A 14,541-nucleotide genomic window follows, 5' to 3' on the forward strand; every position below is an offset into this window, starting at 1 on the left:
TTGTGGTGTTATTTGTCAAGTAATATACATGTTAGAGGAGAAACATTTATGGTTGCAATGAAACAGCAAGAGAATAAGACTAATTTTGATAGCCCTCAAAGGGCTGGCATATGTATAATGGGCTGAATGACCTATTTATGAATCTACAGGTGAATATCTCCTGAAGGGAACACACATCCTAACACCCAAGGAAAAATATGGTGGGCAAGTTCTCCAATTGCTTTCTCACAAACAACGTTGTGTCCAATAAATTAATCTGCCTGATGTAACAAAGAAAATGAACTGGGTTCCAAACATATGAATATTATTTACCAAAAAGTAATACCATTTGTGCTCATAGTGATGTTTGTTACAATAGGATATGCCTGGAAAAGCATAGCATACTCCGCAATCTGTACTGCAAAGAAAGCATGTTTATGATTGATAATGCCACTGATGTGAATAAAGTTCTTTATTTGAATTTTCTGGATTGCTAGACAGGTATCACAACCTGATACTCAGAATAACAGTGAACTTTTCTTCAATGTCACTTTCTATTTTGACTGTTTTGGAGATGGATCTCTCTGAAACATAAAACCATTTCTTTACTTTCTGCCTCTACAACAAGCGGTGAAATCCTAAAGATGGGACCTTGTGCCTGTGAGACAGAAGACTTCATTTCAAACCCTTGCAAAGATAAGGAGGCAATTTGGACGCAAAGGCATTTCACCTTGGCTCAAATAACGTGCTTAGAAATTAACCAAAGTATTTGATATATCTTCTTCAGACCACACATTTAAAAATGTATTACATTTAAGATCTACAAAACTGTTCTACTGCAAGATGAAAAACTGTCCTTCGAGAATAAGAGCCAACCGCCAGAAGCAACTTCGTAACCTCACCGCAATAGATGAGGATGTAAGTAATATTCATGTCAAGTGACCACACACATCAGAGGCTCCTTGTTGATATCTTAATGGGATCTAACTCAAGTTAGCATAGACCTCTGAACCTCAGAGGCAACATAATGATCCCTAAGTGGACCTACGCATTAATATAAATGACTGCTAGTCTGCTCTGCAAGAGCTTTAATCTGGAAAAGGTCCTGAGTTTAACAAAACTTTAAGTTCTGTGCCACAGCTGTACTCCAGCAGTAATTTTAGATTTCCCTTGCAACCCATCACAAATACAATAATTACAATGTAATCCAATAATGGTTATCACATTTTTATAACCCCTTGTATCCCACTATTTTCTTTGGCTGCTTCATATAATATTGCAAGAGTTCATTTGTCTCCTAAGAGATTAAAACATATTAATATCTCACCAGAGATCAATTTGGCAACAGACAACCAGGAACCTGAAGTATTTGTTGTATTACTGTCCTTTAATGGGACTTTAAACAAGAACTAATCCAAATGCTTTCCGAGTTTAGCACTGTAAATTAAAAGAAACAATTGAAGTGCACCAGGTTTTCTTTCAATATATTAAACTTCAATGTCCAAGTTAGGCTTTTGTTCTGTAAAGAAGCGTATGTTTCACTGGAAGTATAGGTAAGACAATTATGTGTCACCAGTAGCTCTGAGGGTAGACAGAGAATTGAGGGCTCAAGTCCCACTACAGACACACAAACTTTTAATCTGAAGATCCAAGGATGTGCAGTATTGTGCCCTTGCTATTCACGGGAGCTTTCTATGTTGGAAACTGGTAAGTGTGCATTAATGTATTGCTGCATTAATTATTTCATTGGTTTTAGGATGTGCAGATGTCATGAAAATTACTGCCCGTTTGCAAACCCTACTTCAAATCTGAGGAAAGACATTCTTGCCATAGAGGGAGTACAGAGATGGTTCACCAGACTGATTCCTGGGATGTCAAGGACTTTCATGTGAAGAAAGACTGGATAGACTCGGCTTGTACTCGCTAGATTTTAGGAGATTGAGGGGGGATCTTATAGAAACTTACAAAATTCTTAAGGGGTTGGACAGGCTAGATGCAAGAAGATTGTTCCCGATGTTGGGGAAGTCCAGGACAAGGGGTCACAGTTTAAGGATAAAGGGGAAATCCTTTAGGACCGAGATGAGAAAAACATTTTTCACACAGAGAGTGGTGAATCTCTGGAATTCTCTGCCACAGAAGGTAGTTGAGGCCAGTTCATTGGCTATATTTAAGAGGGAGTTAGATGTGGCCCTTGTGGCTAAAGGGATCAGGGGGTATGGAGAGAAGGCAGGTACGGGATACTGAGTTGGATGATCAGCCATGATCATATTGAATGGCGTTGCAGGCTCGAAGGGCCGAATGGTCTACTCCTGCACCTATTTTCTATGTTTCAAGAAACTATGAGATGCACAAACAGCCCAGTGTTGGCCAGAAAACTGCCTTTCATATTGCAGTGAAATCACAGGGCAATTTAATTCAATTGTTAGAGAATCTGTGGGACAGCCACACCCAGATTCCAATAGTGCACCATGATGCATTGCTACCACCACAAAACCGGGATAAGGTCTTATATCACAATAGTTATTTGAACCCTTTTTCCAACGTAGGAAACTCTTGCATGGCGAGCATCTATTGCCCAAACATTACAACCCTTAAGAAAATGGTGGAAAAACACATTTATTGAATTGCTCCCACAATAATGTTGGACGGGAGTTCCAGTAACAACAAAGGAATGCTAATATATTTCCAAGTCAGGATGAGGGAATACCTGTGACGGTATTCCCAGGTGTCTCTTGCTCTTGTCCTTCTTGGTGGTAGGGACTATTGCTTTGGGAGGAGCAGTCAGAGTAACAAACTGCAGTGCATGTTGTGGATGATAAGCACTGCAGTCATTGTGCGCTGCAGGTGAAGGGAATACCTGATGGGGAGCCCATTAAGAAGGCTGTTTTCTCCCATTTGGTATCAAGCTTCTTAAGTGTTGTTGGAGCTGTGCCTGTCCAGGCAAGTGGAGAGTATTCTATTAGTCTTGGCATGATTTGCTGATGATGGAACAGCTTCTATGGTGTCAACGAAGTGATCCACTCTCTGCAGGACACCAGGCCTCTAACTCTTTCTTGTCGTCACAGAATCATATAATAACAGATCAGAAGCTATGTATTTAAGAAGGAACTGCAGATGCTGGATAGGGGGTGGGGGGAGGCTTGTGGATGTTCTTCTCCCCGCCTCCCCCACCCCCTATCAGTCTGAAGAAGGGTTTCGGCCTGAAACGTTGCACATCTCCTTTGCTCCATAGATGCTGCTGCACCCGTTGAGTTTCTCCAGCATTTTTGTGTACCTTCCGAAGCTATGTATCTTGTTGCAAGTGAAGTCACACCTTTTTAGAGCAAATGTAGCCCCTCACTGGAAGTTATTTATATACGATTTCAAGTGGCCATCTTTATAATGCAAGAGCATCTTATATCTCTAACGTAATCATATTAGATCAAGAATGACATGGGCCTGTCCCACCTACGCAACTTTTTCGGCGACTGTCGGCACCCGTCATAGGTCGTTGCATGAGCAGCGATCAGAAAGACACTACGACTCTTTGGGCGACTGAGGAGACTACTCACGACATGTCGCGGGGTGAAGCCTGTTTGGTCGTGAGTAGTCGCCCAAAGAGTCGTACCTTGTTCTGATCGCCGTTGTATTTTCAACATGTTGAAAATTTTCGGTGATCTGCAACGGCCTATGGCGAGTGCCGGCAGTCGCCGAGAAAGTCGCGTACGTGGGACAGGCCCATTACTTCCACGCTGGTCGTGTGGATTCTAAGATATGGAAATGAAGGCACTGAGGGAGTTGGCAGCGAAGTGGGTGGATTGTGAGGCAGTATGTTCCTACCTACGCTTGTGCTCACAGTAAATGGCAGTGATGTCCTCAACACTGTCCCCCAATGCTCCTTCTGCAGTTTGAATGGTCATGGGCCAGGGATTTCCAGGAGTCAGTGATGGTGTTCTCACCTCCCAGGAATCTTTTCCTCTGATCATTTGATAATCTTTTTTCCAGGACAGAACTCAGTACAAAGTGGCTCTTTCAGGAGTGTGTTGGTGGCATGTGATTGATGTCCTCTGGCCACATAGCCACTTAGAGAAGCTAGAGCCACATATGCTGGAGTCAGGAGCAAATTCATCTGGAGGAATTCTATGGAAGGGCAAGCAAACCAATATCAATAAGTGGTATTCGTCTGAAGAAGGGTTTCGGCCCGAAACGTCGCCTATTTCCTTCGCTCCATAGATGCTGCTGCACCCGCTGAGTTCCCCCAGCAATTTTGTGTACCATCAATAAGTGGGCCAGGCGGCATCTGTGGAGGGAAATGGACAGTCTGCAGTCTCGGTGAAGAGTCTTATCTCATAACACTGACTGTCCATTTTACTCCATAGATGCTGCCTGGCCCACTTATTGATATTGGTTTGCTTGCCCTTCCATAGAAATTGGAGGCGTTTGCAAAGATAACGTTGCATTTACTTTCTTCTAAATGCACAACAGTCATCAAAAACGTTGTAACTAAGACAATTGCATTTAGCTCAACAGTCGTGAATATCTATCCATGAACTTAAAAGGCTTGTATTTAACGCCTCTATACGGCATTAGACAAGAATAACACATAAAAATCAGGCAATATTATGTCTACTTCAGATAACTATCTAGTACATTAACCACGCTCAATGGCTTGAATAACCCAATGACCCAAGTAAAAAAACATTTCCATTGACAATTCATGGGAAAAGCTACCAACCATCAATTAGCAAGCACTGCAAAGCCATCTAATCAAATTAATCTTTTTTTTTTTTTAAACCCAGTAATCCAGAACCAGCAACAACAAAATAATTCAATTACCATGATTAACATTTTCATTTCCCATTCAGACCGATACATTTAGTTAAAAAAACATCTGCAACAGAATATAATTTGGCAGGGAAGATGGAAGGAAAATCATTAAGTTTATCCATAATATTAGTCAATTATGAGAAAGGCTTATGTTCACCTCAGACGCCTAGTACTCTTCAAGGACCCGAGGGTTCGTTGCTGATTCAACCCAGAAGTTAAAAATCTGAGTGTTGGGTTGTTCACCCACTGCTTACAATTTGTGAATGACTGCCCCGGCCCTACTCCATGAGAGGGGCCTTGTATTGGGCCTTGAAACTAATAATTTTACAAGAAGCAGAATGTCTATCCACGAATTCACCGAAGACAAGTAAAACATGGGGCCACAAGTTTGTCTGAGGTACCAATAGCTTGCAATTTTTTGCAGTGATATTCCTACTGCAAAATTGTGCACTTTACATTCAAAAAGCAGAGGCAGCAAATCCAGGTCCAGGTCTTACATAATTACAGGAAACCTGATTTGTCTGTATCAGAATCAACATGGTTGACCACACTGAACTCCATGCACCATAGTGTTGTCTATATCTAGATATACCATGATGAATGACTATTTTCAGTATTTTTATGAGTATAACTATAACCCTTCATTTAAGACACTTAAATGGTTTAAATTATGGCATATTACAGATCATGATCGTAAGACAAAGGAGCATAATTAGGCCATTTTAGCCTATGAAGTCTGCTCCACCATTCCATTATGGCTTATCCAACCGCTCAACTCAACACCATTCTCCTGCCTTCTCCCCATAACCTTCAACAACCTGGGTACAGGATACTGAGTTGGATGATCAGCCATAATCATATTGAATGGTGGTGCAGGCTCGAAGGGCCGAATGGCTTACTCCTGCACCTATTTTCTATGTTACCCTTACCAGTCAAGAATCTATCAATCTTCATTTAAAAAATACCCAATGACCTGGCCTCCACCGCCATTGATAGCAATGAATTCCACAGATTCATCAGCCTCTAGCTAAAGGTTAACTGTTTCTGGCTAAACAGTACATTTCAGTTCTAGATCTTTTGGATCTTGTTATCTATTGTCAATTAGAAAATGAATCCTTTCCCACTATGTTAGGTCCTTCCCCTATATATCAATTGTAAACTGTCTCAAAGTTTACATCCCATTCTATGCATTCTAATTTTTGCTCATAACATCTCTTGTGGAAAGTTTTGCGTAAGTGTATCTGAACCACATTCAGCCAGCCACCAATAAAGAATTGAACACAATGAATCAAAGATGGACACATAATGCTGGAGTAACTCAGCTGGTCAGGTAGCAAGCATCAGAGATACTTGATGAGTTACTCTAGCATTTTGTGTCTATCTTTCACTCATCAAGTTCAATTCACTGAGTTCAATCAGAGATGCTGCCTGCCTGGAGAAAAGTGAACAGTGAGGAATTTAAAGACTTAGCGAAAAAATAAAAACTGGGAAAAGATTTCTTCAACCTGCAACCAGATAAAAGATCCGTAAAAGACAACTGGGTGTGGCTGAGAAACTCTTTAAATAATATTGTTACAAATCATGTTCCTCAAAAACTCATTAAGGGCCGTATGCGTCCTCCTTGGTTTTCGGCAAAATTGAAACGTCTCTGCAGTAAGAAAGAGAAGTTTTATATCCGTGCCAAAAAAAGGGGGTACAAAACTGGACTAGGACAACTTTACTAGAGTGCGAAAGCAAGTCGATCGTGCAATTAGGAGTGCTCATGGACAACATGTTTCTTCTATTCTTGGGGGAGAGCAACCCAAGGCTTTTTGGAGATATGTGAAATCCAGACGGACAGACAACACTGGTGTCCAGATGCTTAAAGTGAACAACTGTCTGATCACTGAGGACCAGGCGAAAGCAGAAGCTCTTGCAAACCAATTTCACCACGTTTTCACCCGGGAAGATGTGGAGCCTTCATCATTTCCAGATCTACCGCCCAGCCCGAATGCTGATATGCCTGCTATTAAAATTGAGGTTGAAGGTGTCACGAAGTTATTGCTTAACATCAATACCACAAAAGCAATTGGACCAGATCAGATACAGAATCAAGCTCTCAAGATCGCGGCCGAGGAACTGGCTCCAGTTTTGCAGTTTAGTTTCCAACAATCGCTTGACTCAAGTGATGTTCAGCTGGATTGGAGGAAGGCTAACATCACTCCTCGCTTTAAGAAGGGTTCAACCCCCAACCCAGCGAATTACCGTCCAGTTTCATTAACAAGTACTTGCTGCAAACTGCTGGAGCATTTAATTGATAGTAATCTGATGCGACACATGAGCAAACATAACATTCTTGCTGACAACCAACATGCATTTAGGAGGCATAGATCATGTGAGTCTCAGCTTATCCTGACGACAAATGACCTGACCAAGCACCTTGATGGTAACGTCATCATGGATTTAGTAGTGCTGGACTTTTCTAAAGCATTTGATGTCATCCCACACCAGAGACTGCTTCGGAAGCTTGACTTCTATGGTATTCGTTCCAACACGAAACGATGGATTTCCATTTTCCTGACAAAACGTCTCCAGCGTGTGTGTGTGTGAACGGAAAGAGCTCCAATTGGCGTCCAGTGTTGAGTGGTACACCTCAGGGCACAGTACTTGGCCCACATCTGTTTTTGCTTTACATAAATGACATCCATGAAAAAGTCACAAGTACGACCAGACTATTCGCTGATGATTGTTTGCTGTACCATCCAATTAAGTCAGCTGATGATGAAGATGCTCTCCAAAAGGATCTCGATACAATGGTTGAGTGGTCACAACAATGGGGCATGCAGTTCAACCCTTCCTAATGTGAAACCATGCGCGTCACCAGAAAGAGGAATCCAGGCGAAACATCTTACAATATACTTGGTGCCACCCTTGAAGAATCCAAACAAACCAAGTATCTCGGCATCAAATTGCAGAATGATCTGCATTGGAATGGTCAGACTAATCAAGCAACGGTGAAAGCAACAGGTGTCCTAAATTTTCTGAGGCGCAACTTTCATCATTGTTCAACTTCTGTCAAGGAGAAGCTATACTTCACCCTTGTTAGACCTCATTTGGACTACACAATTGCAGCATGGGACCCATACACAAATAAAAAAAAATTCTTCCATCAAACGTGTCCAAAGACAGGCAGCTCGATTTGTTACTAACACCTATGAGAGAGAAGCGGGTGTCACCAAACTTCTGAATTCTCTGGGGTGGAACCCTCTCCAAGACAGACGTGAAGCTCACCTGTTTTTACAAAATGTTAAATGGTCAGCTCGACATAGTTTACAAAACCTACACCAAACCCAAACCAATTAGGAGCAGACGAGGGCATTCGATCCAATTTGAGATTCCAGCTACCAAGACAGATGTGTACAGCAATTCGTTCTTCCCCTGCACAATTAAAGCATGGAATAATCTTCACCCTACTATAGTTACCCTACCAGATGCAAATAAATTTAAGGTAGCTCTTTCTTCCCAATAACCCTTTCTGGCTTAAGTCCTCCCTCCACCACCTCCAGTTTAAATTCCATTTGGAATATTTTGGAGGACGAAGAACCAAGAAGAACCAAGAACCAACATTGTGATTATGTTGATTGGAGGATAATTGCTGAACAGGACCGGATGAGTTACTTCAGCATTTTCTAACCAGCTTTTATTCCATTCCTAGCATGTGTTTTAAACCAGTCAGCTTCTGGAGATCTGCCTAATTTATGTCTGATTACTTCCACCTGCTGTTTTAATTTAGCCCAATAAAGTTATTTCTTCCCCTTAATTTAGGTTTCTTTGCGCTGCATTATTTTCACTCTTTCCTTCTACTGTGAAAGTGCATACAGTATTCACATCTCACAAGTCTGCCTTTCTCTTAGTGGTCAATTGATAATTTATAATTTTATAATAGGATGGAGAGCTCAGTAGCATCATGTCAAAAGGCAACTTCTCCCTCCATACCAGCAAAACAAATGGACTGATTATCAACTTCAGGAAACAGGGTGGAGCACATGCACAAATCTGTATCAATTGTGCCAAAGTGGAGATGATTCAAGTTCTCAAGCATAAATATTGCCAACAATTTGACTTGGCTCAACCATATCCACAATATGGCCTAAAAAGCACACCGATGCCTCTACTTCCTCAGAGGAGTAAGGAAATTCAGCATGCCTCCATTGTATCTTATCAATTTCTACAGATGCACCTTAAAAACTGTCATATTGGGATGAATCACAGCTTGGTCTGGCAACTACTCTGGCCAAGTCTGCATGAAAATGCAGAGAGTTATAGGCACAGTCCAGTCCATCACACAAACCAGCCTCCCCCCTATCGACTCAATCTACATTTCACACTGCCTTGTGAAAGCAGTAAACATAATCATGGGTTCTAGCTCCAGTTCCCTGCCTCCCAGTTCGGACTCAACCCAGATTATAGATACCGACTGGCTATCTGCCGCCATACACGGCAATTCTCCTTCCGTGCTCTACGATCTACTTTGGCTGCGATGCGTCGGCACCAGCAGGACCTCGCTTTGACTCTCCCGAAACTTCGGGCCTCAATCACCCAGACCTGCAACGGACCCCAACACTACTTCATCCTACGGCAGATCCACGACTTCAACAAACGATTCCTGGCTCACCTGAACACCACCAAGGACCTTAAACTCGCCTGCCTCCAGGCCGCTCCCACCGCCGACACTCCACGACTCGACCGCCTGCAAGCCCCGGCCCCAACGCTGGCCCGCGCCACCTGCCCGAGTCCCGTGACGCCATCTTGGACACGAGGAGCAGCACCAGCACTCACCGCCTCCCGGACCGACCTCAGGCCTGGACCACCGAGGTTGCCGCCTTCGCCGACCTCCACGTCGATGCTGCCGCAGACCTTCACCTGCCCACAGATGACACCGACCCTCGCTGCCTCACCGGTAATTCTGACTATCGCCCCCCTCACCGATTACGCCGACCCTTGCGGCCTCACCGGTAACTCTGACTATCACCCCCTCACCGATTACGCCGACCCTCGCTGCCTCACCGGTAACTCTGGCTATCACCCCCTCACCGATTACGCCGATCCTCGCTGCCTCACCGGTAACTCTGACTATCACCCCCTCACCCATTACACCGACGCTCGCTGCCTCACCGGTAACTCTGACTATCACCCCCTCACCGATTACGCCGACCCTTGCGGCCTCACCGGTAACTCTGACTATCACCCCCTCACCGATTACGCCGACCCTCGCTGCCTCCCCCTTTCTTCTTCCCGCCCTCCACCTTCACTTCAGTCTGACGAAGGGTTTCGACCGGAAACGTTGCCTATTTCGTTCGCTCCATAGATGCTGCCTCATCCGCAGAGTTTCTCCTGCATTTTTCTCTACCTATGCCAATACCAAAATTAGTTATCCTGTTAAAAAGTAAATGTAAAATGAAAATCAGAAAGATGCACGCGCTGCAAATCAGAATTAAAATCAGAAAAGGCTAGAAAAAAGAATAAGATCAGGCAGTATCTGAAGAAAAAGTAATGGAGTTAATGGTTCAGGTCAAAATACCTTGGTCAGATCTGTAATGTGCTTTAGATGATCAGGGTGCTACATAAATGCCAGTCTTTTCAGTAAACAGAAACACAAAGCAACACTAAAAAATTGTCAAGAATTCAAAGACTAGGCAACCTTTAAATACTGTGGCATAGGTACCACTGATGTGCATTGTCACAGAATAACCAACAAAACAATCATCTATAATTACAGTATATATAGACCGGAGCAATCAGGTAATGCCTACTTAAAAAGAGCACTCAGCCATACTTTCAGCAACAAGGTTTGATTGCCAATAGTAATTCAACATTTGCTGCACACCACCATTTTAATGATAACGATTTGCCAAACAAAATCTTTTAATTTGAATTAATTTAAATTCAATTCTTATCATGTTTTATATTGTTCGGCCATTATTAAATATCTGATCATATTTGTTTCACTTTTCTGTGCCAAGTAATTTCATATTGATTCTTTACAGTAAGCCTCCTTATAAATACACTTAAGAGTTTAAGAAGAGGGAACAAAACCAAATGAAATGATGAGCACAGTATTGATTGGTGGAAATAATGTCCAGATGAGTAATTCATCTTGCTCCAATGAACACTTCCTATATCGCCTCACAGAGAATGTTCTGTGAAATCACTGTCAAAGGCACATAGTGATTTCCTTTAGGATGAATTAGATCCATAAATCAGGCAAGGTTACTAACCTTGTGCTGGAACTGAAGGCGAACTGCATTTAGGCTGCAGATGGGGATGTCGAAAATCAGTGTGCTGAGGCTGCACTTCCTTCAGATCGGGGATGGTATCCACAGGGTTCCCACTGGTTTCCATTCGTATATTGGCGTTAGAGCATTCAGGGGAGCGGAGCAGTTGCCTAGGGAGCTGCAGCTCCACTGCATGCATCTCCAGTCCAACACGAGATTTGGGGAGCTTTATTATCTGTGAACGAATTCCAAATCAAAATGTTTCTTGTCAATACAGACAAAATGGCCTTCCACGTCATTTTCAGATTGCAGTTTTGTGATAGCAGCTATAGAAAGTATTAAATACATGATTGTCAAAAAGATAAAGAAACCTTATAAATTGATCCGTCTTCATGTTCTGCCCATGGAAAGTTAGTCAAACTGTAATTAATGTAGGTGCTACAGTAGTATCAGCCATTAGTATCAGTCAGATTTACAGAGACCGTATCCATGAGAGTGAATGTGTAAAAATGAATATTGTAAAAATATGACAACAATAATTGCTCACAGATATATCTTAAAAAGCATATTTAAATTTTGGAACTGGGGTACCTATACAGAATGAATAAGTCATGTCTATTTCCCTTAACACAGAATATGTTATTGAAGTTTCAAAAACAATTGGTGGAAAATATTTGTAACCCAAAAGCTGATGGTAGATTGAAAAGGGAATGAAGAAACAGTTGTGGAGCAAAACTTTCAACACATTTCGAAACTATCTGGAAAAGCGCTTGGAGACCTAACTTCCTGGATAAGTACCGAGAGCTAAAAGGTGGGATCCTGTTGGCTGAGATGGAGACAATGGATTCAATGCTTTGCCATACATTTCTCCAATTTTACAATTATTTAAAAAAAATTAAGTCACTGCCACTATAAAGAGCAAGGAAGCAGCTGAAAATTGTTACAAAAATAGAGAAAATTGAAAGCAAATAACAAAATTTTAATTAATAAATGTCCCACAGAGGCTGAGGCATGTTTCATAATAGAATGTGCAAATTTTTATGTTTAATGTCAATTGCCAATATTAAGTATTATTACATCCATAAAGTTTAGGCCATTTCTATTATCCCACGGATATCAAAAGGTTTCCTGAAGTATAAGGGCTGGAAGAATAAAGGGCCTGTCCCACTTATGCGACTTTTCAGCAAACTGTCTGCTACCTTCAAGCTCGGCTGAAAAACCGCGAGCTGGATCGACCGTCAGCGATGAAAAGACGGGGGCCGGGGAATGCGGGGGGGCGCTGTCTGAAATTCTGAGGGGGGGAGGAGGGGGGGGAGGAGGAGGGGAGAGGAGAAGGGAGGAGGAGAAGGGAGGAGAAGGAGTGGAGACACTTTTAAGAAGCAAGCCAACTTGTAATAAGCCAGAGATACACAGCTGTGAAGTTTAGCGGGCATTTAACATTACCGGTCGGTTTTCCTTGGTTCTGAAAAACCGTGATTACGATTTTTTTCCCCAATGAGCCAATTAAAATGCCCGGTCAGCAAAGGCGATTACCTACGGCTACCTCGACTACCATGTGTCGACCATGCTGCGAGCTTGTAGCGAGCGCAAACTCTCCCAAACTCGCAAATAAGGTCGCCATAGTGAGACAGGCCCTTAAATGGTTATCTCACCCCTCTGGTCATGCCTGCTTATTGAACAGTAAATGAGAATAAGGATTATTCCAAGAGCAGTACGGCAGTGGGAAAAACCAAGCACTTGCTGCGCTGCAGACATGTGAAAGAGAGATCCTGGGATCCTCAGCAATCCCTTCCTTGGAATTGGAGCCAATGGGTGCAAGTGAAATGATTGCAATTCAGGGTCATCGCTCTGAGCCAGTGCTGCTCAGGTTGTAGCCCCCGTTACATCCTGTAGTGCAGAGGCATGTTTAAGGTCATCCTTTTCACCCCTGGCCAGAGTGTTGGAAATATGATATAATTTGCACAGACTGCTCTCACAAAAATCATACATTGCAAGCTCTGCATCCACTTTTTGCTATATGGTTCCTCTGTATAAAGTCACACAGCCAATCTATATCAGCATGAAACCTATGCACTAGCTTTTTAGCATTTATACTTTATCACTGGTAATAGAGGGTAATATATTATGTTAATTTGATTTCTTATTATTAAAATCTTTAATCTTTCTAGCATATAACGTTGATAAATTACAGGTTTGCTTCCATGATAATTACCTAGCCAGGGCTAACTTACAAGTCCCTTGTGTAAAACTCATGTATTAAATGTATTTGTATTGATTTGGGAGAATGTCGCTGGTGTTTTTTATATGATAATCATCATAGTTGTTGATCTGATGGCAGAATTGTTTAAAATGATGTTCTTTCATTCCTAGAATTTGGGTTTCAATTTGCTTCAGCCTGATTAACTTAAAGGGATGAAGTCAAATGAATTACATTCAGAATCAAACTTAACACAACATACATCATTAAAACAGGATTGAGATAAACGTGTGTTTGATTTGGATAAAAGTAGATCGGAAGAGGACAATTTATACACCAATTTATAATTTTAGGCATATCATTTATTTATCAATTCATAAATATTCTGGGGTGTGGACAAGGAACCTATCAATTCCTTCAAGAGAGAATTGTATAGAGAGCGGAGAGTAAATAATTAGCTGGCCCACTAGGAAGGAGATGAGAAATGAGAAAAAAGGTAGACAGACTCAACAACATGAATGGACATGTTTCAACCAACTGGTAGACCTTCATACTGTAGTTTCTAAAATAAGTTAGGCAGTAATTCAGTGATGTTGCCTCAGCTGTTAGATACCCCAACTCCCATTCTGTCTCTCCACTCAATGCTCTCCCACGTTCAGTCCCCCCACTCCCACTGTCAGTCTCTCCACTCCCAACGTCAATCCCTCCACTCCCAACGTCAATCCCTCCACTCCAAATGTGAATCCCTCCACTCCAAATGTGAATCCCTCCACTCCAAATGTGAATCCCTCCACTCCAAATGTGAATTTCTCCACTCCCAATGTCAACTCTTCATTCCCACTGTCAACCTTCCACTCTCAATGTCAGTCTCTCCATTCCCGCTGTCCATCTCTCTATTCTCACAGTCAGCCCCTCCAATCCCACTGTCGATCCCTTCACGCCCACTGTTGGTTAAGTCCTTTCATTATAGAATTTGCTTCCCAACCTATTTGCCACAACAAACACTACAACTTCAATCGCTAGCAAAAATTCCTCATGAACTTCCTTAACTCTCATCTCCTGCTTCCTAAGTTAAGGCAAGCGATCGCGACTCTTTTGGTCTCCCCATACCACTCAGCATTGGGAGCCCCTTGACAAGATTTCCTCACGCCAACCTAAAATTGGGTTCTCAGTGAGGTGACATTGCAATCTAAACCCCACTGACCCAACCAGGTTTATACAACAGATGCTTGCATAAACATCCTTTATGTGCCCTGTTTCTTGTCATGCCCCACTGATGCAGTCAATAGAAGGTCAGAGAGCAGA

The 14,541-nt window shown here is 42.3% G+C and overlaps 1 protein-coding gene across 1 annotated transcript in view; it reads right to left on the reverse strand.

Moving 5' to 3' along the window:
* LOC116971868 overlaps positions 1-14,541 on the reverse strand; it is a 283,701-nt gene that overhangs the window by 198,528 nt on the left and 70,632 nt on the right. Inside the window, exon 9 of the mRNA XM_033019036.1 lies at positions 11,043-11,274. Coding sequence (XP_032874927.1) covers positions 11,043-11,274 — 232 coding nt within the window. The remainder of the gene's footprint in view (positions 1-11,042; positions 11,275-14,541) is intronic.

This window comes from Amblyraja radiata, chromosome 4 (genome assembly GCF_010909765.2).
Source record: "Amblyraja radiata isolate CabotCenter1 chromosome 4, sAmbRad1.1.pri, whole genome shotgun sequence".
NCBI lineage: Eukaryota > Metazoa > Chordata > Chondrichthyes > Rajiformes > Rajidae > Amblyraja > Amblyraja radiata.